A 27,513-nucleotide genomic window follows, 5' to 3' on the forward strand; every position below is an offset into this window, starting at 1 on the left:
AAAGAGAGATGAAGAGAATTTTTGTTTTGGAACAGTTCATTCTTAAAAGTAAATACCCCATGAGTTTAACACAGCCCATAAGCACAGCTTTGGGAAAGCTGTGAAGATGGGAGGAGCTTCACGACTTGCAAGTTTTTTCCTGGGCAGATGCAAATCATGAAAGTGAAGCCACGAGAGAACTGGCTTTTTCCCTCCTTGTGGAGAAGTCCCTATGGCCTGACAAGAGGAAACTTCTCTCTCTGAAGTGAACTGAAAAGGACTATTTAAGTTGGGAACTGACTGAAGTAGTTTTTGTATGTTTGTTTTGTTGTTAAGAAGGTTGGGAGAGGGAGGAGGGAGTGGTCTGAAGAGCTTATTCTGAATTTACTGTTTCCTTTTTCTTTGTGTAGTTAATAAATTTCTTTTTATACCCTTTTAAGTTTTAGGCCTGCATTGCTTTTGCTCCTGGTTCTGTCTCACAACAGAGAGTGAGTATATTTAAATTGGCAAATCAAAACTATGACGTTATTGGTGCGTTGGACGGGAAATTCAAATTAAACCAAGAGAATAGTCTTGAGGCAGTATGAAAAAGAGCAGAGCACAGTGATAAAGTTAACCTGCCAAAGAAAAGCATAATATTGCTGCTTTCAGCAGCACAGTAGCTCACTCTGATCATGAAATTATGGTATTAATGGGTGCTAGAAGAGAAAACAAAATAAAAAGCATTTTTTAAGTTTGTACGTACTTTGAACTTTAAAAGCACCAATGTTAAATATTAATTTAGTATTGACTTTGCATTCTTGAAAACATTCAGTGAGCATGTATCTGAAAATAAGACATGATGAAATGAAAAGTCAGCTTCATTCCACTGCTTTGTTGCATGAAAACAATTTTGATTATTTTCTTTTGTTTTCCCACATACATGTTGCTCACCTTTGAGTACCCTTTTCCTGTGTTTGAAAGTGCTCTTAATAGCATCTAAGCATCTGTCAAGGTACACACAGAACATGTCTGTTAGGTAATGAACATAATATACCTACCTGGCTCAATAGCAGCAGATATGAAAGATTGGGCTTCCCTTACTCTCTTCATCACTTCTTCCAGTTCCTTGGCAGCAGCTTGTGGTGTCATTTCGGGAGGTTTCACTATTGCATTATTGGAATGATTTATTCTAAATTAAGACAAAAATAAAAATGTTAACTTCCAAACTTTTGAGAAGGAAAAATGAAAAAAAAAATGAAAGCACCTCAACTTCCATGTATGACTAAAAACTTCAAAGTTCAGCAAAACTACAAATTTTTCCTCTAACACTCATCTTTTCTAAGTATCTGAAATATCAGGTTTTTATTGCTTTCAAATCTTATGACTTTTAAATAATTGTGGCACAATATTTCTGTGTTAAAATTTTTTCTAGTACAAGTCTATAAATCTATTTCAGATCAAATTTCTACATTAATACCTACTAATTACATACACAACATATATAAAGCCTAATTAGTGCAAAGGACTTTGCAGATTCTCTCACTGTTATGGCTTTCACCAATTCAAGATTGGATGTAGAAATATCTTATTCAATGCCAACCATATTCTTCTTGGAAAATAAGTTATGTCCCTCCATGAGATTTGAGTTCATAAAAGCATTCCAGTTTACTAATATTGAAAAAGTATTAATCACAGCAGTTTCCTGCACATGAGTAATAAATGTATAAGGATACTAAAACATCTCTCATTCAATATTGATATGGATAATTAATTTCTTACTTCAGTGGCCTGTCTCCAAACATAACTCCATTAAAGGCAAGAGCTCGAGGTACAGAATTTTGGTCTGCAAATTCCACAAAAGCAAATCGTGTTGGTTGTGTCTCATCACCTGCCATTCGCACAAATTTTACTTCTCCAACTTGCTTAAAAAATTCAAGCAGCTGATCTGCTGTTGTAGTCTAGAAAGAGTCAAAGAGTTCAGATGAAGTAAAACATATAATGAAAACCACTTATTCAACATATCAGATAATCTAACAGCTACAGATTTTGGAAAGACATCTCATCATCATTACACAGGTGACATGAATTTGGTAATGTTACACTTTAAGAGAAAAAGGTATTTTTTTCTTCCATTAATCTAAAAAATATATTACAATTTAAAATAGTGCAATCATGAGCCCTGAAGTCCTATATCTAGGTTAAAAATGCACTTGTACAGGATTTTGCAATTTTCAGACAACTTATTTGAAATAACTGATGATACACCTATGTCCAAGATACTGATTGTGAATTCTGATCAACTAAAAAAAACCCAAGCAGTATTACAAGACTTCACTTCTATCTGTTTTTCTACTAGTTTCAAGCTTGTTTTATTTTATTGCGATCAATAGTAGTTTTATACTCTAGTAGCTAGTTTGGCAGTCAAAAACCACAAAAATATAAGCACTTATATTTCCATCAGTCAAAATCAAATTGTTTTTCAATCTATTCAATCAATTGCTGAAAAAGAATTTTCTGAGAAACCCAACTTTCCTGTCAGAGCAACTCAAATATATTTAGGCTAATTTTGCAACTTTTACTAGGACAAATAATTTCTTTTTACTGTACTTAAGCAACTGCAGAGTGTTGTGGGGGACAACTGCCATGCTCTCACAAATTCTGAGGCATTGTTCAGCTAATATAACCCAGCTGGACATTTGATCAACACTCACAGTCATAAATGTTTCTTGAATTCAGCTAGAGTGTGATTTCTCTGGTTTCCTGCTAGAATTAATTCCAACAGTCTGGTCTAATCTGATTGGCAAAAGACCATTTAAGAATTTGAAATATCTCTAGTAAACTTCTATTGGCATCAAATAATGAAAATTCTTAAAATGTAAGACTGTAATTCACAAATTAACAATTCTGTATCTTCCATTATTATTGCTAACAAAAACAAAAAAGCTACCTGTGAATTCAAGTTTCCAACATAGACTGTTCTTCTAATTTCATCAATCTTGGATGGGTCCACATTCCCTATAATTGGTGGCTGTGGTATTTCTGCCAGTGTTGCAATGTTGGGGTCCAGTGCTGCTGCTGGTATAGCCCCCAAAGTGCCAAGTGAAACACCAAGCTGGAAAATATAAAAATAGGATATGCTTTGCAACCAAGTACAGGAAGGAGACACTTCACCTTTTAATAATTACCTTCCTTGTGCATTTCTGTAAAAACAAATCTAATTAATACAGGTAAGACTTTAAACTGTAAGGTCTCAGAATAGGGAACTGAAATTTCTCTTGGGGAATGCTATAAAAAAAGTCACTTTAAAATGATTATTAAATTGGTCTGCTGCGTTCCTGGTTTGAATTTTTTCTCCATCCAAAAAGCAACTTGCTTTCCAGCAAACTAAGTTTCTAACAAGTGTTAGAAATTCTCAACAAGCCACCAGTAGTTTTTTTTAATGTAACAAAACTACTCTATTTGAAATCATCCTTTTATTATTAAACAGAGGGTTATTGTACTGAGCGTGGCTGAACTGGAGTTCATGTTCCCATAGCAGCCCTCAGTGTTGTGCTTTGCATTGGTAGCTAGAAAGGTGTTGATAACACACCAGTGTTTTGGCTACTGCTGAGCACCACTGGCACAGCATCAGTGCTGTCTCTCAACATTCCCCTTATCAAGGGGCTGGGAGTGGGCAAGATCTTGTGAGAGGACACAACTAGGCCAGTTGACCCAAATTAACCAAAGGGATATTCCATACCATATAATGTCTTCCAGAGCAACTGCTACACGTGCTGGAGCCCTGCTTTCTGGGAAGCAGCTGAACATCGCTCACTGATGGGAAGCAGAGAATAAACTTCTTTTTCTCTTTGCTTGTTCACATGCAAACTTTCACTTTTGCTTTAGTAAACTGCCTTATTTCAACCTACGAGTTCTTATTTTCTCTCCCCTGCCCAGCTGGGAAGGGGAGTGATAGAGCAGCTTGGTGGGCACCTGGCACCCAGCCAGGGTCAACCCATTAAAGTTATACAGATTGACTTCCTCTTTGATATTCTAAAATTCACAGATAATTTATTAAATATGTATATAAAAACAAAGTGAATTTACCTTAGATGGTTAGTTTAGAAACAAATGTCTCTAAATACCACTATTACACCAGTCCTGTTTAATATATCAATCTTCATCAATGCTCTGGATGAGGGGATCAAGTGCATCCTTAGCAAATTTGACAACACCAAGATGACTGGGAGTGTTGATCTGCTGGAGGGTAGGAATGTACTACAGAGGAATATGGATAGGCCAGATTGATGGGCCAAGGCCAACTGTATGAGATTCATCAAGGTGAAGTGCTGAGTACTGCACTTGGGTCACAACAATCCCATGAAACACTATTGCCTTGAGGAAGGGTGGCTGGAGAGCTGCCTGGCAAAAAAGGACCTGGGGATGTTGCTCAACAGCTGGCTGAACATGAGCCAGCCCATGCCCGGGTGGCCAAGAAGGCCAATGGCATCCTGGCCTGTATCAGGAATAGTGTGACCAGCAGGACTAGGGAAGTAATTCTTCCCCCCGTACTCGGCACTGGTGAGGCCACACCTCTAATACTATGTTCAGGTTCGGGCCCCTCATGACAAGACACTGAGATGCTAGAGTACATCCAAAGAAGAGCAACAGAACTAGTGAAGGGGGTGGAGCACAATTCTTTTATAGTGGCTGAGGAAACTGGGTTTATTTAGCCTGGAGTAAAGGAGGCTCAGAGGAGCCCTTATCATTCTCTACAACGACCTGAAGGGAGTTTGTAGTGAAGTGGGTATCAGTCACTTCTCTCAAGTAACAAGTGATAGGATGAGAGGAAATAGCCTCAAGTTGTACCAGGGGAGGTTTAGATGGGATATTCCAAAACATTTCTTCACTAAATGGTTGTCAAGCAATGGAATAGGCTTCCCGGGAAAGCAGTTGAGTCACCATCTGTGGAGCTATTTAAAAGATGTGTAAACGTGGCACTCAGGAACATGGTTTAGTGGTAGACTTGGCAGTGTTAGGATTACGGTTGAACTTGATGATCTTAGAGGTCATTTCTAACCTAAATGATTCCATGATTATTTAGGGTTCATTACCAACAATTTATGCAGTGGAAACTTGAGTAAGCACAGTTTTTAAATGAAATACCTAATGTCGCTGGTGGTTTTGGGGTTCTCCGTGGGGCCCTGAGACTGCCTCAGCAGTTCTGAGACAGAGCATGTTCCCAAGCCTGGCCCGGCTAGATTGTGGCCTGCGGTGCGCTCTCAAGCCAGCAGGGTGAAGAGATTGGAACATGAAGAGAGGCACAATTCCATAGTTTATTCTATGAAGGTATCCAGTATTGCATATTTAACGGTTGGGGTTTTCCAGGGGTTTTTAAATCTTTTGAGGGTTTTACATTTTGCACCAATTTACCAAGTGAATCCTACATTCTAACCAATCCCTGGGGGATTTTACATTCAAAACTAGCCTATAGATACTAAAGAAAAATAAACCACTAATATTACAGATAGATAACAGGGGGTCCACTAATGGGGGTTTGAATTCCTTTTTGAATTCATCATTTAACAAGCAGTTTGTTATCTTTAAGCTATGATTTTCCATGGGGCCTGTTCTGGGGACACAAAGGGGCTTTCTGCTTTGGGAATGTTTTCTGCTCCCTCCACAACCTAAACTATTACTTCACATATTTTAAGTCAAAAAAGCACCAACATTCTTGTGAACTAAAAGTTATTTTCAAACTCATCCAATGTTTCTCATACAATGACAGTTATGAACCATAAACAGAAGTAGCCTAAACCTGTAACTGGTGACTTTGGATACACTGTTTCATTATATAGGTTGCACACTTTAAAACAGCTCTTGGACCACAACCTTTAAAACGGATTTCTAAGGAAGGAAGGAAGGAATGAATTAATTTCTTTTAGGATGATGATCAGTATCAGCTAAGAATATGAGAGTGGGAAGAATGTTTCTGGTCATGGAGACAGATGAACAATCATTTAAGTACAATGTCTTGTGTTGCATCTCCCTAGATGCATTGTAAATGGTACATTCCATGACCCCTGCAATGTCCTGTAGTCTGTTCCCTCTCCCTCCTGGCCATACCTGGCTGGCCGAGATCCAATTTCTTCCCGCCCACCTTTCAGACCCTAGAAAAGACCTGTGCCCCCTGACCTCGCTCTCTTTCTCTTTCCCTTTCTCTTTCCCTCTCGCTTTCCCTTTCTCTTTCTCTCTTTCCTCGCTACCCACAAGAAATAAACCCTCTAACTTCCTCAGGGGAAAGAGCCTCTTTTGTTATCTTTTATTTACGTCCATGTGGCAAGGGCCCGAGAGGCTTCACCCTAACACCTGAGCTAGACCGGAGGAAAGGGTGAAGACCCCATAAGGGCTAGAAAAAGCCACAGTTGGCACCCCAACGTGGTTGGTCTCTACAGAGCACTCCACGTCCGGCTGTGACTCCTATTTTCGGGATTCAAGAAGCCTTGGAGCTGATCAACTAGCTTGAATTTCTTTAAGCTGCATTTTGTGCAGTTCGAAGACTTTTAAGTACGAACCGGGAGCCTGTCAGGAACCCAGGCAGGTCGGTTCTGGACGGAGAATGACTACAGTTACACAGACGCCTCTACCTGCAAGAAAAAAGGGTAAGTGGAAGCCTCCTTTTGCAGCGGGTGGGTTCCCGGAGCTCCACGGGGAGGTCTCACCGTGGCATTTGGCTGGCCCGGATCCGCTCTCGGGAGAGACGGCAGTGCGGGCGTGTGCGCGGCGTGCGCGGCTCGGTGTCCTGGAAGCACGTGAATCGTGCAGCGCGCAGGGTGCGGCGCGGGGGCTGAGGGGGGCTGGACGCGGCCACCTCAGGGGCAGCGGCAGGCAGGTAGCTTTGATCGGTTTCAAAGCTGCGGCACGTTTTTGGGGTTTTTTGCGGTTTTTGCGGGTTTCTGCGGCTCGGATCGGTCTCTACAGCAGCGTGGGCGCCACGTGGGTTTTACTGACAGAAACGGCGAAACTAACATCAGCTCCGCAGCCAGTAAAGCCTGAAAACCGTGGTGTACCTGGCACATTTTAACAACTAACTTTTTCCTGTGTTTTAACTGTAGTGGGGTAGATATAGCGGCAAATTGTTAAACATCATGGGCTTACAGCAATCTGCCTTACAAAAGAGTATAAAAAACCAACTCAGGGAAATATTAAGTTCAGCAAATGTTTTAATATCTAAGAAAAGATTAGCTCGTTTTGCCAGCTGGCTGTCTGTTGAAAAATCAGACCTTGAACTGCAGAATACAAATTTGATTTCATTTTGGGATGAAATAGGAGATTTATTAACTTTAAAAGTGGAAAATGGAGATGACACAGCCCCTGTATTCCTCCCGATATTCTTACAAATTCGGAAACTTTTAATTCAGACAGAAAACAACAGGCAGCAGCAGCAAAACAGTTCGGATTCACCTTCCCTTTCCCCAAAACCCTATAACCTGGACGGGACCCACGGGTCTCCCCGGGAACCGCAGGGCACCCAGCACAGCTGTAGCTGTTCTGAGTCCCTGAGTCCTCCCCGGTATCCTGGTTCTGATGATTTTTCGAAAATTGTCAGCCCTTCTTCCTTGTACCCTTCCCTTCAGGGCAATGGCCATGTGGCTACCCCTGAAGGGGTCGGGGTCCTACATAGCTCTGGCCATGCGGTAGACCGAGTGGGGGGGGTCCCATATGGTGGCAGCCACGTGTTTCCTCCTTCATCCCGCAACCCCCTTCACCCTCCGGTCCCTGCCCCAACCCTGTCTCATCCCATAACCCATCCCTGCCCTCGGCTCCACTGCCCCCTCCAAGACCCAACCCTGCACGGCATCCTGCGACCCGGCCAACAGGTTTTGCAACCCTGGATCCCACCACCCCTCCCCTGCTCCGGTTTCACATTCCTGCCCTCCAAGCTGCAGCAGGAGGGGGGAGGGCAGTGGAGCCGCTGCTGGGTTCAGTGCCGGTGGGGATGGGGGAGGGGGAGATCACCTTACAGCCCCTGCAGGACAGATGGGGTCCCTGTGGTGGGGGGGTGGGCAGCCTCCCGGGCCGGGTGGGGGGGGGTGCCCAGCCCTGTGAGTCAACACCTGGGAGAACAGTATGTACCATCAGTTGCTCCTGTACTTTATCTCGGTAGGATAAACGGTAGAAGTTATCAACCCTTGTCCTATCAAGATAAAAAGGATTTGTAAAGTACAGAGAGAATTTGGTAGAAATAGTGAAATCTTTAAAGGCATGATGAGAGCCACCTTTAACTCAAACGAACTGGTTCCATATGATATCAAAGAGCTTTTCCGATGTCTGTTAACTCCCTCAGAATATGATCCATGGGAAAGCCTGTGGAAAAGATCTTTGAAAGTGCTTTTACTAGAGCTTTTAAAAAGCTCAGATGATACAAAAGATGCTGATAATAATGACATAACATATGAACACCTATGTGGGGAAAAGGGTTGGCATTGCCCCAAGAGACAAACCAGAGTACTATCCAAGTCTGTCCTGGATAAAATATGCAATGTTCCAGAAAAGGCTTTTAATCAATTACCAACAGTAGATACTAAAGGCAGTTATGTTAACATTAAACCGTTTGCTTCTGAGAATTTCTTACAGTTTGTGGACCGCCTTCGTGTGCAAGTAGAAAGACAGGTGTCTGATCCAGTGGTACAAGCTGAATTAATTAAAGAGATGGCTCAGAGGAATGCTAATGAAACCTGCCGCAGGGTTATCCTTAGTCTTCCCCTTGAGCCAGCACATAACTTAGCACAGATGATAGAAGCCTGCGCCAGGATATCAGAACTGCTCAGTGGACACAAGAGAAATCCAGGACTGGCATGCCCAAAGACCACGGCAGCTGTAAAACCAGAAGCCAAGAAGCAACCAATGTCACTGGAGCAGCTGCAGCAGATCATCTGCTTCCAGTGCAAGCAGCCAGGACACTTCACCAGGGACTGTCCACACAACCAGAAACAGAAGAACAACAAACAAAAAAACCTAGATCTACAGTGCGTACCCACCATCAACACAGTAGCGCGCTCGGCTATAAATACTGCAGGTTCCACACTGGCAAGAGACTCTCTCTTGAACAAAAAGGGGGAGGATGGGATAGAGGGTGAGGGGATGCATGGCAATGAAAATATTAAATGCTCAATTAACAAGGTTTGGAAGCCACTAGGCCGTTTTAGGCTCGTGACTACCAAAGGTTTTCATTTCAGGTCACCTGATTGGACAGTCATTACAGTGGACTTACCTAACAGTACACAGGACGTGATGTTAAACCACATGAAATTGGACAGTGAGTACTTTGTTGTCGGGGACACAGCACACACACCCCTAGAGACTGAGGTAGCTCCCATGACCATCAAGGGAAGCATCACCTACCTCATTCTCCTGGCACCCTGTCCTCTACCACCATATTACCTGGTTGAGGGACAAATCCTCGCCCAGGCCATTCCTGTTCCAGCAGAGGTCCCAGTAGATGGAAAATCACCTGAAGTCTACTGGGCAGAAGTGGTGGGTGAGGACAAGCCTTCTCTGGCATGCAACCTAACCCGGGGATCAGACCATCTCCATGTGGAGGGGGTACTGGACACAGGTGCTGATGTGACTATCATACCCGACAGGATGTGGCCGTCACATTGGGAACTACAGCCTGTGACAGGCAAAATCCAGGGTGTAGGAGGAGTAAAATTGGCAAAAATATCAAAAAGCATCGTGCAAATTGAAGGGCCAGATGGAAAATTGGCTAGCATCTGTCCATTTGTTACAGACTATAAATGCCCTCTATGGGGGAGAGACACCATGTCCCAGTGGGGGGTGAAATTGATTATTCCTAAGACTCCTCGGGATTTTTAGAGCCGGCCACTGTTGAGCGCCCTACCCAAAAGTTGAAATGGCTAGATGATACCCCAAAGTGGGTAGCACAGTGGCCGATGAGTAAGGAGAAGCTCAGGGCGCTTGAGGAGCTTGTGGAGGAGCAATTGGCTAAAGGCCACATAGAGGAGACCACAAGTGCGTGGAATTTTTCGGTCTTTGTAATAAAGAAGCCGGGAAAGGACAAGTGGAGGCTGCTCCACGACCTCCGGGGAATAAACAAGGTAATTGAGGACATGGGGTCTCTCCAACCTGGGATGCCTTCTCCAACAATGCTTCCTAGAGATTGGCAATTGGCTGTTCTAGACATCAAGGACTGTTCCTTCGACATTCCCCTACACCCAGAGGATGCCCCACGGTTTGCCTTCTCGGTTCCTACCATCAATCGAGAAGCCCCAATGTGGCGCTACCACTAGAAAGTTTTGCCGCAGGGATTGAAATGTAGTCCCTCCATCTGCCAGTGGCATGTGGCTTCATTGCTGTCCCCAGTGCGTGCTCAGAGAAGGGAGGCCATCACCTTGCATTACATGGATGATGTGCTTGTGTGTGCCCCCGATAACTCTATACTCCAAGACACACTTGACCTAGTGGTTAAAGTTTTAACCTCTGCTGGATTTCAATTGCAGGAGGACAAAGTCCAAAGGATGCCACCTTGGAAGTACCTGGGCTTGGAAATCACTGCACAGACCATTGTTCCGCAGAAATTGGAAATTAATTGTAATCCAAAAACCTCAGCAGATCTCCATTCCTTGTGTGGGTCTTTGAATTGGGTCAGGCCCTGGCTAGGCTTCACTAATGAGGACCTAGAACCCCTCTTCAATTTATTGAAGGGGGAGAGAGAGCTGCTTTCTCGCAGGGAACTGACCCCAGAGGCAAAGACGGCAATCGAAAAGGTACAGAAGACTTTGGGAGAGAGGCAGGGTCATCGTTACCAGCCCGAGCTGCCCTTCAAATTCATTGTCCTAGGAAAACTGCCACACTTAGACGGGTTGATATTCCAATGGATCGAGGGGCAGAGAGAGTCACTCTTAATCATAGAGTGGGTCTTCCTCTCCCACCAGAGATCCAAAACCATCACTAAGCCACAAGAGCTGATAGCTCAACTGATTCGGAAAGCAAGGATGAGACTGTATGAACTGGCTGGTTGTGACTTCACATGTATTCATCTCCCAGTCAAACTTTCTGAGGAAGGGAGGAACTCTCCTGAGAGATTGACTAAAGAGATGTTTGAGCATTTGCTCCAGAGCATTGCCAGTCGCCAATTATCTCTGGACAGCTATAGGGGACAAATATCAGTCCATGCTCTGTCTCACAAGCTGTTTAATGAGGAATTCCACCTCATTCCTCTTGAGGTGTTGGAGACTCCTCAAAGCTCTCATAGTGTTTACGGATGCATCTGGGGCTTCCCACAAGTCAGTGATGACTTGGAGAAACCCGCAGACTCAGCATTGGGAAGCTGATGTTGAGTTTGTGGAGGGATCACCCAGGTAGCTGAACTGGCAGCAGTCATGAGAGCCTTTGAGAAGTTCTCAGAGCCAATCAACTTGGTAACGGACTCAACCTATATAGCGGGGGCAGTGTCCAGGGTGGAGCAGGCAGTGCTCAAAGACATCGAGAATGAGCAGCTTTTCAGGTTGCTTTCAAAACTAATTTATTTGATTTCCCATAGAGAACATCCATTCTATGTGATGCATGTGAGGTCACACACCAATTTGCCAGGCGAAATTGCGGAAGGGAACCATCAGGCAGACTCCCTTGCAACCCCAGCAGAACAAGCACGCCTCCCTGACATCTTCCAACAGGCAAAGCTGAGCCACCAGCACTATCACCAAAATGCACCAGGTCTACTGCGTCAGTTCCAGCTAACACGGAGTCAGGTTCGAGCCATTGTGGCCACCTGTCCCAACTGTCAGCTGCACACCATGCCATCAATGGGCATGGGGGTTAACCCCCGAGGTCTTGGCAGTTGTGAGGTATGGCAGACAGACATCACACACATTCCCAGTTTTGGTCACCTCAAATATGTGCATGTAAGCATAGACACATATTCAGGCGCAGTCTATGCCTCTGCCCACATGGGAGAAAGGACAATGCACGCCAAAAAACACCTAGTGCAAGCCTTTTCAGTGTTGGGGATCCCTAGGGAAATCAAAACTGATCAGGGCCCAGCGTATAAGTCCAAGGAGTTCCTGGAATTCGTCCAGCAGTGGGGATTGGAACATAAAACTGGCACCTCCCACTCCCCCACAGGCCAAGGTGTAGTTGAGAGAGCTAATCAGACACTCAAGCAGGTTTTGGCTACACAGAGCAGTTCAACTGCGTGGATGTCTCCACAGCAGGAGCTCTTCAAAGCCACGTATACTATCAATTTCCTGAATTGTTCATTTGAGAACATGAGTCCACCTGTGGTATGTCACTTGAACAGTGGTAAACAGTTCAAGTTATCCCAACATCATCCACTTTTGATTAGGGACCCAGAAACCTGGGAAATCAAAGGTCCCTATGAGCTTGTTACCTGGGGGCGTGGCTATGCATGCGTATCCACTCCCTCAGGCCCTCGGTGGATTCCCCAAAAGTGGGTGAAACCGTATGTCCCCAAACATCCTGCTCCAACTGAGGGGAACGAGGAGCAGGTGGCTGTGTCTTCGAATAGAAGACGCTGCCGGAAAAAAGGAAAAGAAATCCTCATAGAGGATGACATTCCAGCAGATAGAGACTTTTAACAGGTTTTATAATGTTTGTCTTTCCTTTTAGAGAAAAGCTTCCCTTCTCTAGGTCCTGTGAGGAACCCCATTCAAGTTGTCTTCCTGTTAACACTGAACAGTTTAGCAGCTGCAGGAATCATCCCTCAGCCACGTCAGAACATCTGGGTGACCCTGCCACACACAGTCCAAAATCGTGCTGCTATAGATTTTCTCCTACTGCTGCATGGACATGAGTGCCAGGAATTTGAAGGACTTTGCTGCATGGACCTGACCTCGAGAGCTCCTAACATCCATGCTACCCTAATCTGAAGATTGGTTCAATGGACTGTTCAAAAGCTGGGGACTCACAGGGTGGTGGGCAAAATCATAATTTGAATGAACCTAATATCCTTCTTCCAACTTTGTTAAACAAAAAACGGGGAGATGTTGCATCTCCCTAGATGCATTGTAAATGGCACATTCCATGACCCCTGCAATGTCCTGTAGTCTGTTCCCTCTCCCTCCTGGCCATACCTGGCTGGCCGAGATCCAATTTCTTCCCACCCACCTTTCAGACCCTAGAAAAGACCTGTGCCCCCTGACCTCGCTCTCTTTCTCTTTCCCTGCTACCCACAAGAAATAAACCCTCTAACTTCCTCAGGGGAAAGAGCCTCTTTTGTTATCTTTTATTTATGTCCATGTGGCAAGGGCCCGAGAGGCTTCACCCTAACACCTGAGCTAGACCGGAGGAAAGGGTGACGACCCCATAAGGACCAGAAAAAGCCACAGTCTTGATTTAAGACAATTTAAGAGGTGGACACTTCAAAATGAGTTACCTCCTCTTAAGAGTTTTAACCAATCCCTTTCCACCAATAAGAAGAAAAGAATATGAGTAGATACAAGTGAAAAAATAACAGTTTACTAAAAAAACCCAAAATAGCAACAGGCAGAAAATAACAGTAATAGTCACTAGTTACAAACTTGCTGAAATTTCTCAGACTGCCCAGGAACAAAGAGAAACTCTAAATGGAGGAGTAACACCATCCCCATCCCCCTCCCAAGATGATGCCCTCTGCAGATGACTGCATGTGGAAAGACAAGGATGGCAGTAGCCCATCCCCTCTATGTCTCCAGTGGTGGCAGCTCCATTGGCAAAAAGCAGCTGGCACACTCCAGTGGCTAGAGTTTGGTCAACGTCTACAATTTGCAGAGGGACTTTGCCACCTTCTTGACAGAAGACAGAAAGCCGTTGGCTGGGATAACTCAGACTCCGTGCTTTCCCGTTTCAACCAGGTGCTGCTGGTGGGCTGAGGTGACCATATGGAGCAGGGCTGTTATGTTCTTCTCGGTGTGATGCTGCAGCTGTAGTCAGGCACTCACAGAATTTACCTTGAGGCAGTCCAGGACTGCAAAACACAGCCTCTCAAAAAAAACCACCTGAAGCACCTCCCTCAAAAAATCACAAGAAACCCAAACGGGAGCCTTCATCCACACTGCCTGAGCTCTGTGGCAAACATCAAGAGGCAAGAGATGAGAGCTCTGCCTGAGTGCTCTGACTTCTAAAAATCCTGGGGCACCCCCCAGCCCCTGCCCTATCATTCCATTTTTCAGCTGCCAGGTCTTAAAGAGACAGTAACAATTTTGGGCACAGATAGATGTGAAATACAATAACATTTTGGGTTACCCAGGACATTATCCAGCCCTTATTCCATATCATTTACTCCTACCCAAATACCTTTCACCTGTACACATATATACATATAAATATTTACAAATACAATTATTATTTCAGTAGCCACTGACTATCCCCCAGGATATGGATTGAATTCATTTGGTCCATGACTAATATAACTGGAGCGGTCCATTCTCATTGTCCATGGTAGTTCTGACATGCAGTGACAATGACATTCAGCAACCAGTGTTATGTATGCAATTCACCATTACAGGCTATTCTCACCCAAAGTCAAATCCCCCTGAGGTATACAATGTTTCCCCATCCCTCTGCATTGCCCACCAAGTATAACCAGGTCATTGAGCAAAAACAATTCCATGGATGGGTTTACCTTTCCTCAAGGCAGGATTAATCCAAACTATCTTTTCTCGCATACCTCTCATATGCATCACGGGGACTTTATCTCCATCTGCTGTATGCAGGGATCCTAATTGGGCGGGGCAGCTCAGTTAGTGGAACATCTGGTGTTGACTAACCAGGTAGCCTTTGCTAAGTGCAGATCCCACTGCTTGAAGGTCCAATAACCCACTGCCTTCAATGTTGTTTTTAACAGTCCATTATACCATTTGACATTCCCAGTGGCTGGTACATGACAGGGTATATAATACACCCAACTCAATATCATATTCTCTAGCCCAGATGTTTATAAGGCTATCTGTGAAATGAGTCCCATTGTCTGACTCAATTCTTTCAGGTGTGCCACGTCACCACAGGACTTGCTTTTCAAAGCCCCAAAAAACGTTCTGGGCAGTGGCATGAGACATGGGTTGTCTCCAGCCATCCAGTGGTTGCTTCTACCACTGTAAGCATGTAACTCTTGACTTGGCAGGTTTGCGGCAGTGTGATGTAATTGATCTGCCAGGCCTCCCCATACTTATATTTAGACCCCTGCCCCAATACCACAGGGGGTTTACCAGCTTGGCCTGCTTGATCGCAGCACATGTTTCACAATCATGGATAACCTGGGATATAGTGTCTAAGTCCACCACTCAGTCATGAGCCCACTTGTATGTTGCATCTCTTGTCTGATGACATGAGGCATCATGGACCCACCGAGATAGGAATAACTCACCCTTATGCTGCCAGTCCAGATCTACATGTGACACCTTGATTTTGGCAGCCTGATCCACCTGTTCATTGTTGCGGTGCTCCTCATTAGCCTGACTCTTAGGTGCATTGTGTATCCACATGATAGGCTTTCACAGTCACCTAGGTAGCAATGTCTTGCCACACTTTAGGAAAGGGGTTTCCCTCTGTGCTGCCAGTTGGCCTTTTTCCATCTTTCCAGCCACTCCCATAAAGCATTTGCTACTATCCACAAGTCAGTGCAGAGGTAGAGCGTTGGACACTTCTCTCACTCAGCAATATCCAAAGCCAACTGGACAGCTTTCAGCTCTGCAATCTGACTCCATCCACCTTGGTAGCTTCCACGATTCACCCTGTAGGGCTCCATACAGCTGCTTTCCATTTCCTACTGATTCCTATGATATGGGAAGATCCATCAGTGAAGAGAGAGTGTCACCTCTCATTCTCCAGTAGCTGGTTATATGGTGGGGCCTTCTCTGCACATCACCTGCTCTTCATCCTCTTCAGATGATAATCCAAAATTCTCACATGTAGGACAGTTCGTGATGACTTCCAAGATTCCAGGGTGATTCAGATTTTCTATACGAGCTTGCTGTGGGATGAGAGCAATCCACTTACTCCATGTCTTATCAGTGGCATGATGTGTTGCAGGGACTTTCCCTTTAAATATTCAGCCAGGCTAGCACTGGTAGCTAGGGTGCCAGAAGCAGATGTGCTTCAGTGTCAATCACTTCTGAGGCAGTTTGAACCCCTTCATAGGCTACAAGAATCTCTTTTTCAGTTGGGGTGTAGCTGGGCTCAGATCCTTTGAATTCCCAACTCCAGAACCTGAGAGTCAAGTCTCTCCAGGTACATTCTGCCAGAGGCTTCAGGAAGGACCATTCTTCCTAACTGTGGTGTAGAGCTCATTTTTCACATCCTGTCCTGATTGGCCCAAGGGCTACTGCATGAGGAATCTCCTATTTAATTTATTCAAAGGATTGCTGTTGTTCAGGGTCCCACTTGAAATCATTTTTCTTTCATGTCACAAGGTAGAGAGGGCTTAAAATCTGGTTATACTCTGGGACATGCATCCTCCATAAACCCAGAATGCCTAGGAAAGTCTCTGTTTCCTTCTTGCTGGTTGGTGGAGACATAGCAGCTATCTTATTGATCACCTCTGTCGGAATCTGGCTGTGCCTGTCTTGCCATTTTATCCCCAGGAACTCAATTTCCTGTGCAGGTCCCTTGACCTTACTATGCTCTATGGCAAAACTGGACTTCTGTAGGGTTTGAATCATTTTCTCCCCTTTCTCAAAAAACTCCTCTGCTGCATTGCCCCAATGCTCAGGAGTCTTACTGCAGAAGGGTCCTCTGAAAGACCAGGCAAGGTGTTCAATTGTCTAATGTCTTCTGTCTCTACAGGAGTTATCCTAAAAGCCCACCCAAGGGCCAGATGAACGGCTTTAAGTTCAGCAAGTTGGCTCAATCCACCTTCTCCTTCAGCAACTTCTGCAACCCATTCTGTGGGACTCCATACGGCTGTTTTCCACTTTTGTTTCATCCCTACAACGCAACAGGAACCGTCAGTGAAGAGAGTATGTTTCTTCTGGCAGTTGGTTGCATGGTGGAGCTTCCTCAGCACATGTCACTTGTTCTTGTTCCTCTTTGTCAGTGAGACCAAAGTTTTCACCTTCAGGCCAATGTGTAATTATTTCCAAGATCCCAGTTTTCCAATACAGGCACGCTGTGTGATGAGGGCAATCCATTTGCTCTGTGTGGCATTGGTGGCGTGGCAGGTAGAGGGACTCTTTACTTTAAACATCCACCCCAGCACTGGCAGTCGGGGTGCCAGGAGGAGTTGTGTTTCTGTGCCAACCACCTCTGAGGCTGCTTGGACTCCTTCATAGGCGGCCAAGATCTCCTTCTCTGTGGGACTGTAGTTGGCTTCGGCCCCTCTGTAACTTCAGCTCCAGAATCCCAGTGGTCGACCCCAAGTCTCGCTAGGTACCTTCTGCCAAAGGCTCCAGGACAAACCCTTGTTCCCAGCTGCAGAGTAGAGCATGTTCTTTACTTCTGGTCTTGTACTGACCGGGCCAAGTGCTACTGCATGAGCAGTTTCTTGCTTGATCTGGGCGAAGGCTTGTTGCCATTCAGGGCCCCAGTAGAAATTGTTCTTTTTTCGGGAGACTAGGTAGAGAGGCCTCACAATCTGGCTGTACTAAGGAAAATGCATTTGTTGCAGCAGAGCTCTCATTAGGGGTAGAAATGAGCCAAGACACAGACTCTCAAAAACATAAAAAGAGTCCCAGCTTATTCTTCTTTACAGATTAGCCATTATGACTCTGACTACAGCAAGCTCCTACTGTAGGATCCAACTGCAGACTCTGACTGCTGGCTATTTCCTGCTGGACTATAACTCTTAGTTTGCAGACTCTGATCACAGGTTTTTACCTAGCTCCACTATGACTGCAGGCTCTAACTCCATCAGACCCAGACTGACCTCATAGCAGATCTTTTACTGCAGCAACTCTCTTCTTTGTTTTGTTCTTCATTGTGTCTCTGTGTTGCAGTTAGCGTTTGTGTTACCCCAGCTTTCAGTTTTGCAATCTGGGTTCTCTGATAATGGTTGCTTCCAAAGTCCTCCCTATGTTGTTCCAAGATGGTTTCCCCCAAGTTGTATCCACTCCTGATGTAAACCACTCCCCTTTCTCCTCCCCTTCACTCTCATTGGAACTGGCTCTGTAAACCACTCCCCTCACTCCTCCCCTAAGGTTATCCCATTGGCTGGCTGTTTGTACCCACCCACCAGCTTTGGCCTGTATATAAGCCACTGCAGAGCTGCTCTCTTTCGCTTCTGAATCTCTGGAATAAAAGGCCTTCTGGAATATCAGGCGGAGAGCATCCATCAACTCTTATTTTTCTTGCTCATGCTGGTAAAGCTAATCCCACTGTAGAGCCGCAGCTCTGAAGTTCATCTCCTGGTGAAATTATCTTAGAGTTGTTCCATGCACCTTGGCATAGCTGCTGGTGTTCTAAAAGAGCTAGCTAAAGACTCCAGTGGTCACACCATCTCTGGATCATTCCTTCCTCAGGGCTCCTCTTCCTCAAGGAGCCAACCCACCCCGTTTATCACACTTATCTTTATTAGTCACAGCTGTGACCCATTAAGGGCAAGGTTGTTCCTCCTTGGTAATTAGTACAACTGTGACTTATCAGGGGCGAGGTCGCCTGTAATCTCTTATTCTACACCTACATGCATTCTCCAAAAGCCTATGGTGCCTAGGAAAGCTTTAGTTTTCTTTTTGTTGGTTGGTGGAGACATTGCTATGATCTTATTGATGATGTCAGTGGGAATCTGATGCCATCCATCTTGCCACTTCACTCCCAGGAACTGGATCTCTCAAGCAGGTCCCTTGACTTTGCTCTTCTTGATGGTGAAACTGGCTTTCAGGAGAATCTGGATTATTTTCTCTCCTTTCTCAAACACTTCTGCTGCTATGTTCCCCCACATAATGATGTCATTGATGTACTGCAGATGTTCTGGAGCCTCACTCTTTTCCAGTGCAGCCTGGATCAGTCCATGACAGATGGTGGGACTGTGTTTCCACCCCTGGGGCAGTCGGTTCCACATGTATTGCACACCCCTCCAGGTGAAAGCAAACTGAGGCCTGCACTCTACTGCCAGAGGAATGGAGAAAGATGCATTGGCGATGTCAATGGTGGTGTACCACTTGGCTGCCTTGGATTCCAGATCGTACTGGAGTTCCAGCATGTCCGGCACAGCAGCGCTCAGCAGTGGAGTCACTTCATTCAATGCACGATAGTCCACAGTCAATCCCCATTCTCCTTCAGATTTGTGCACAGCCCAAATGGGACTGTTGAAGGGTGAGTGGGCCTTGCTGACCACCCCTTGGCTCTCCAGCTCACAGATCATCTTGTGGATGGGAATCACAGCATCTCGAGTTGCCCGGTACTGTCAAGGTGGCGATTGGTACTCGTTGCTCTTCCCCCTTCAGAAGTTCTACTGCAGATGGGTTCTCTGACAGTCCAGGCAAGGTGTTCAACTGCTTAATCCCCTCTGTCTCCACAGCAGCTATCCCAAACACCCACCTGAGTCCCTCTGGGTCTTTATCACTTCAGAGGAAGTCTATGCCCAGAATCCACAGGGCCTCTGAGCCAATCATAATGGGATATTTCTTCCAGTCAGGCTCACCTCAGCTTCCACCAGGGTCAAAGCATCCAATTGCAAAAACATCCTATTGCAGCATTTTAATATTATGAACTCTTTCAATTTAACTGTGACCTTTTAATAATTTATTAGGAGGTGGATAGCATTGCCAGTGGATCAAATTAGTGGGTATAGTGAAGGGACAACAACTAAAATGAACACAGCCAAACCCAGTATTTACCCGCTATTTTGCAAACCAAGAATCTGAAAGAAACACCCAGGAAAGGTAGTGCATGGACATCTTGTGATCTACCCTCTAGGCACCCCAGCTAAATCCTCACTGATTTAGCATATGGGAAGACAACATCCACAGATCAGACAGTTCTTGTTCTCTGAACACAGAAAGGCTACTGAGTGTAAAGGAAAATCAGAAATCAGATAGACACTGAATTTTACTTACTGTAGTCAAAGGGGTTGGTGTAGGTATAGGAAGCAACCCTGCACCGGGCATCAGACTTGTCATAGTAGGAGCAGGTGCCAATAGAGAAAGGGCTTTGGCTTCATCTGGGATTTTACCTGAAGAAGCAAATGAAAGCGTTACACAGAGTTGGAACACTACAGAGATATTACTCTTTCTATGATTTTACAATTACCTTTGCATTTAAAAAAGTAATAAATAAGAATGAATCTATTTACCAGATCCTTACAAAGAAACAGATATGAACTTAAGTATTTCCTTTTACCCTGCTTCTACTAGGAAAAACAAAAGTGAGCAGAACTTCAAAGACTAGCAGTCATTAATGGATTATTATTTTAAAACTGAATAATGTACACAATTATTTAACACTTGGAGCTATGGGTCACCTGTACTGGAAACTTAATGTTCATGAACCAAACGATATCAAGCATGGACGCCTTCCCAGGGCGGTGTTTTCACGGTGATCGAAAGCTGTTTTACACATGACAACCGTTCGTGTTGGCTGCATCACTAATAGCACACAGAACATCAGATACAGAAAAGAAGAACATTTTTTTAAAGTTTAATCCCCAGAAATGGCAAATAACCAAATCAGTTTAAAAAAAGAAAAAAACAAAGTATGTGTTGACTGACATTCATGAGCTTTTTCACCCTCTGGTGTTACCTACTTTTGATGTAAAAATAAATAAAAATTTAAAAACCCCTACTGTGACTCCACACAAGACATACTACAAATGAAGTTGGGAGTGGAGGGAGAGCTGAAAAATTCATATTTGTACTGTCTTACATTCTAGGTTACCTCACTTTATCTAAAATTTTGATAAATTAGCTTTAAATTTACTGAACTTGAAAAGAATCATAACTGATCAGCTAAGCAAGCTATATTTTCCTATATTTCCTACTATTTCAACCATATTATATTTTCCCTGTCATGCAAAATATTTAAGCAATATCTAATCTGAACTAAGCAAAGGTTTCATTCAAAGTTAGTTACAATTAGACTGCTAAATAAATAATAAAAAATCTTCAAAAATCAAAAGATGCAATAGTTAATTACAAATGCAATTAAGCCTATGTTTTAAATTTGAAATGCAAAGACATTTAAACTGGTACAAATATTAAACACTGAACCGAAAAAATAAAGAAGTTCAAATTACATTAGTTATCTATGATTTATTCAAAATTACTGGAGTAACTGTATATATGCTATCCATCTGAGTCCTTTGGTATTACCCCATGCACTTTAATAATGTAAATGCTTTTATTTAAACACTGTTTTAAAAGTCAAGGTATATACAAATACTGTACCAGTGGCTTTTACTGCTTTGGTTCAAACTTTATATGTTTTAACTATAAAGATTTTAACTTCAGAATTTAAAAATTATTATAAAAATTGTTATCAAAACCCAAAATATTATATTATTTTCAAAACACTGTACAATTTTAGCTATATTTGTGAAAATAAACCCCACAGGAATCATACTACTTAAGAAAAATAAAAAGACAGAAGTTGCAAACCTGTTCTACAGATCTGCAGCAAGGACTCGGTTAGAATTGGAGATACAAAGGACAAAACAAATATAAATGAAAATTAATTTATATATAGCATGAGTGGATTAGAAAATATAAAATAACAGTACTCTTTATCTCACACCTTCTATTTAGAGTTATTTTATTTATGTTAAATTTTGAGGCACCTTGCTCCTTAACATGTAACAAACCACTTTATTTTTGCTATCTAAAGAAGGAAAATAGGAAAATTATTACCAATTAAGAATTAACTGTGCAATTAGGTCTTCCAGGGCTTTTATAAAAACATGCATAAATCTGAGTCATCATCACAATGCTGAGTTAACAGGTCTCATTTTGAAGTCAGGCATGCAATGAAAGGTGTCCTTGATTTGCCAGACTGCTCATGAAAATCAGGTACCTTGCCTCACATCCTGCCTACTATGTAGCTAACTAACAGGCTTCCAAATATACAGTTCCAACAACTGTGTATGCAAATTAGGCATACAATTATATACCAGTTCTTCTGAAAAACAAAATACTTAAGTGTTTTCAAATGATTGCTGAGCCAGCATCTTGCAATTAACTGGATACTCATAGAGGTTTCTATAGGATCAACAGACATGGCTCAAGTAAATGCAATGGCTCCTAAAGTAGTACATCTACATTGTAATTTAGATCCTTGGTCAATAATATATATAAGCATATGCCTAATTTAAGTATGCACTTACATACAGCCAATTCAATACACACTTAACCAGATAAACTTGAGAGATGCTTAAGACATTTAGCCCTTTTAGACAGGAACTGAGTTATGCATATGCATATAACTAAACTGACAGGGAGTCAAGTTCAGAAATGTACTTAAATACAATTCTAAACTTTAAGCATATGGGTCACCTTACTGAAATAATTGCAATTATTCATTATTCATTTGCTCAAACATTGCTTAAGGAATCAGTTGAACAATTTCAGTTAAATAAACTATTATAATTAAAAAAAAGAATAACATACATATATAAAGTTAGCAGCATTATTTCCAGAATACTTTGGTCCCTCAACAACATAATATTTAATGTTAAATACAAAATCTAGTTGATCAGTTCCATGCCACAAAGATCTGTTAATTTATTTTATTCAAGAATGAAGAAAGGTCTATCTCTACAGACAGAACCCTGAAAATTTGCTTGTATTTTCAGATACTGTCTTTTGAAAAGATACCCCTTTCTAGGTTTTCAGTGTTTAAGATCAGGTTAAACTTTTAAACAATTCTATAGAAAATAAATTGTTGAGGGTAAAAAAAACCCCAAAACCAAAAGCCTGAAATATCTTGCAAATTTACTTCCCTGTTCTTTAGACAGTTGTGAAAAACAAATTAATATGTAACACCAAATAACCTCACAAGTTACAGCCTCCATTAATTTATTTTAAAAAGGGATACCAGCCCACAAAAATACAACAAAATATGTCAGTAATGACATAACAAATTATGACACTAGTTTAAGAATAACTGTTTTGGTTTTTAAACTCATGGTACTTAAAATCTGAATGGAAATGAGGCAAATATATTTATTTTCTAATAAGGGAAACAAGCAAAAGAAATATTCCACATCTATACCACATCCTTAGAAATATTTATTTGAATGCATGAGTGTTTAGTAAATTAGATTCTGTGATCATTAATTAATCTATTTATTCTTCACTTTGCAAAGGAATCTGGAAGCAAATGTAGATTAGCTCTGTATTAACTAGATACCTTATGCTTCTTCAGAAATGTACAGTTTTCCTAAGTAAGTGCTTAAGAGCCCTAGTCACTTGAGCCCTAGTCAACCTAGTCTGTATCAGAATACATTTTGCTAAATGCAGAACAGAAATATCTGCGTTAAGCAGGTACTAATCACAGTATTTTTATCACCGTCCATATGCTCAGAAATTAATTTCTTACTCTTTACACTGAAACTACATGGTTAATCCTCCCATCACCCCAAAACAGCTTCAAAAATAACTAAGTACATTTCTTTTTTTAATACTTTCTTTTTACATTTACTTGAAAGAATTTTAAAGGAATTGTTATTTTTCTACTATTTTAGTTCAATGGAAAATGTACACTTACAAATAAAATAATTTCTGTGTGATTTGATTCATGATTCTTATTGGATTTAGCAGCAGAGATTAAAGAGATTACAACTACTTGTAATTACCTCAACTGGCACAGCTAAATCCAACAGAGATCACGAAGCTCTTCCTAGCTACAGTTCTCAGCTTAGTGCATTATGAGAGTCAAGTCAATTGGTCCCAATGCAGCTGGCTGGGAAGAGTAATGCTTGAGGACTAGACACATCACCTGGTTCAGCACTTCTGTTTTAGGGCTTCTGTTTCACAAGAACAAATATCATTTAGGGATGAGAACTTTCTCAATCACTCCAGCATGAACTGCCAGGGCTTCTGAGATTGTGAGATGATACTTTTTTTTAAACTCTTCTTGAAATAATGACCGTTGGAGCATGTAAAAGTGCAATACACGCACACACACAACTTTTCAATCTTTCCATGAATACCAGTGTTGAAAGACAATGTGCCTCACAACACATTCCAACAAAAATCTCAGGCTACATTTGTACTTATGAGTGGTAAACAGTTTTTTCTAAAAATTACGAAAACAAAAGGATGAAATTTTACTGCCACTGACCTCACTGGAGCAAGGTTTCATCAGAAGCAAACAAATATTTCATGACATTCAATACTCGTGAAAGTGCAATATCAGAAATAATTATTTTAAACTCTTCATCTTAGATATAAATAGAAAACCCTCTTTTAAACAGATCATGCAACCTAAAAGTACTCTGCTGAGAAAAGGAAAAATAGCAGAGAAAAATTATTTTACTTTGTAAAGCTAATTTCTCCAAAAAGTTTTAACTTTCCTCTTTCAAGATAAGCTCACAAAGCATAACATATGAAAGAATGCATCTTAAAACTGATAGATTTCACTATTCTAGTATGACACAATGTGCTCATCTGTTGAATTTAGATGCTTAAATGTATTCCAAACAAAAATTATCCATAATTCACAGCATAAAACTTAACCATATCCTAAATTCTCTGTATACCATCAACAAATAGCTTCGGGTCAACTTCAAAATGAAACACTATGAACCCTTTACAAAACATAATTTTTTTCAGAGCTGAATTACCAGTTCACAAGTACAAGGGCAAGGGATTTAACAGAACAAAACAAAAAGGGGAAAAAATTTAAAAAGTGAAAATAAAAGAAACAAAGGAAAGGAAGCAAAATAAAATAAAAACAGAGACAGGGCGTCCATCTTCAGCAGGCCAGACTTCAATCTCATTTCCCCCATGAAGATTTCACTTGGCGGCAGGTTTAGTGGCATGGCAAACAATGCCTAACTCAGGCAAGTGTAACAGGTCTGCCTTGGCCAGTCTAGTCATCTAATAATGCACAAATATCACACAAAGAAAACATACAAAACCAAATTAATAGTCAAAATCCATCTACTAGACAATGTGGACATAAAATTTAGAATTATTAGGGTGGTATCTTTGTTTATCTTTCAACTTTTGTGTTCTCAAACTATAATGCTTAAAGAAAAACCAAATGATACACACAAAAGAAAGTTATATTTTGACAACTTGATAATGTTAATTCATTTGCAATTATATTTTTGTTAAATTGTTTATTAAATGTCACAAAATTAAAACTGTTTTCATTGTGTAGTGATTCTTTCCTCATACTCTTAATTTACCACTATTTAAATACACTACAAATTTTAGATTTTATTCTGATTTTTAAAACCAAGTTTTCAGAGTTTCATTTTACCCCTCCTATATGTTTGATTCAGCACATGAAACATTTTATTGCTGGCACTGTTGCCCACCGATATAATTTAACCTTTCAGTAGAATATAGCCATTGTTATTTTTAAAGCCCATTATACACTCCACTGATTTCTTTAACAATTACACATGGTGAATTAAAAATGTTGCACTATGGTCTCAGAAAGTTAAACCTATATGAATTCACATCTTTGCAAATTAAAATTAGTGATTCTGTTAGAAAGTTACATGGAAACAGCATTCTGACTTGAAAATAGAAATTGACCTCACAACCCAATCACTCGTTCACCAAATTATATATAAATCTCTGTGAGGTACAGAATGGTCTGGAACAGTGACAGGTTTTCTGTAACACATTTTCTGAGAAATGCCTAATAAGTCAGCTACAAACAGGGTTGGAACAAGATTTCTCAGAACTTTGATTTTATTCTCCTTCCCCTCATTTTCTACCATCAAGAGACAGAAAAACGTAGCTCTACCTGCCTGTTGTCATATCACATTATGCAGTGATCTCAAGAAAAATGCCAGAAAGTGTTGTTCATTCATTAGGTAGCAATCTTTCCTCTCTGGCAGTACTGAACCAGTGTTAAGGTCTTTTCAATTAAACATAAAAATAAGATTCTGAAGAATTTGCAGTCAATTACTTAAGGGCAATTTTTCAATAAGGACGCTGTTGTGATACATTTTGCCTATCCAAAGCCTCTACAAAGCTTCAAGTAGATATAACAATATCCTCTTTGTGGTTTAAGAACAAGTTCCAAGAAGAAAACCCAAAAGTCCCCCCCAAACAAACCATAAAAGCAACTAAAAATCTAGGCTTCACAAAGACTTTTCAACATGCCCATGTTAACAAGGCTACAAGAATAGACAGTATACTGAAGGTCATCTAAGAGTCTATGAAATTTTTAAGTCTTGTCAGAGTTTGCTAGGAAAACCCCAGACCATCATTGCTGCAGCACTAATCTGATACTATCTAGATGATGATGTGGCAAACATGCCAAAAAATGGCACTCTGGGACCACTGTTAACAAACTCCAAGAAGTCAACAGTATTTTTTGAACCAAAACTTGACTATTGCATTTATAAAAGTCCTGTTAATAGCAGATATTTCTGGACTTGCTGCAGTTTATGGATCAATCTTTCTAAATATTTTTGTTCATGCCAAAACAGCTACCATGTGAAGTTATCTTTACTCCATCAACTGGAATACTCCACTCCAAAGAGGCAATTCAGATCCAAATGGGCAAATGCTCAATTCCCACAATTATCACAATGAAGTCAATGGGGCTCTGCCTAACTCCAGTGATCTGCCTACAGTAAGTAGCCATGCTTCATAGAACTGCATTTAAATCTGGGATAGTATACTAACAAAAAGAACTACCTCATATTCAACACATATGTAAAAGAAGGACCTCAAAGCTAGTTAAAGAAACACTTGTAAATTTAGTATTCAACAAGCACTTTACTAAGAGTTGTAAAAATATTTTACACTAGAAGCATTCTGTACAGTTGACTGCATTTTTAAAGTTATCTAAAATCAAAGAGGAGTACCCGTATGCATAAGAAAGCCTTTTTATTGCACACAAAGTAATATTTTCCTCAGGAACAAGAAAGAAAAATTGAAACTTTTTAAAATAAAATTAGAAGGTAAATATTTATATTCAAACAGCAATTATCATCACAAATGCAAAATACATAAGACTAGATTAATCTCAAATAGTCAAATGCATATATAACATCTACAAGACAAAATTGGAACTTGGTCTAAAAAAAACTGAAAAATAATTACTATCTTAAAAAAAACCCCAAAACCAAAACACCATACCAAGGGCAACACATTAAGATCCATACTGCAGTGTTATCACAGTGCCAGGAAACTGCTTTATCTTTGCAGTGCTTCATTGACTTCAGAGAGAACTTTGGGAATAAGCTTGCCAATACAAACTATAATGAAGAGTATTATTTTACCTTCTTTTCCCACAAAATATGTAATAACTGTGGAAAAGTGAACTATCCTAATTTAAATCAACTTTTTTTTTAATGCTGGATTTCAATTTAATCTAGATAATTTGGTTTCTTCATTTGATTTTAAATTTTGTTTCAAGGCTTTTTTTTACAGAAATAAAATAAAATAACAGAGCACTGCCTTTTTAGATAGAAAGCTTAAAACAATTAGCAGACAGGAC

At 41.5% G+C, this 27,513-nt stretch overlaps 1 protein-coding gene across 6 annotated transcripts in view; it reads right to left on the minus strand.

The window, feature by feature from the left end:
• LOC148220385 (uncharacterized) overlaps nucleotides 1-27,513 on the minus strand; it is a 97,063-nt gene that overhangs the window by 59,724 nt on the left and 9,826 nt on the right. For 5 of the 6 annotated variants that reach the window (XM_088155428.1, XM_088155427.1, XM_088155429.1 and 2 more), the window contains exons 3-6: nucleotides 19,950-20,065; nucleotides 2,909-3,073; nucleotides 1,741-1,919; nucleotides 1,020-1,150 (exon numbers count right to left, since the gene is read on the minus strand). In XM_088155428.1, coding sequence (XP_088011554.1) covers nucleotides 1,020-1,150; nucleotides 1,741-1,919; nucleotides 2,909-3,073; nucleotides 19,950-20,065 — 591 coding nt within the window. Of the gene's footprint in view, nucleotides 1-1,019; nucleotides 1,151-1,740; nucleotides 1,920-2,908; nucleotides 3,074-19,949; nucleotides 20,066-20,353; nucleotides 20,478-21,485; nucleotides 24,924-27,513 lie in introns of all 6 variants that reach the window. The other variant, XM_088155432.1, reaches the window with a different exon arrangement.

This window comes from Sturnus vulgaris, chromosome W, assembly GCF_052056855.1.
Source record: "Sturnus vulgaris isolate bStuVul1 chromosome W, bStuVul1.hap1, whole genome shotgun sequence".
NCBI lineage: Eukaryota > Metazoa > Chordata > Aves > Passeriformes > Sturnidae > Sturnus > Sturnus vulgaris.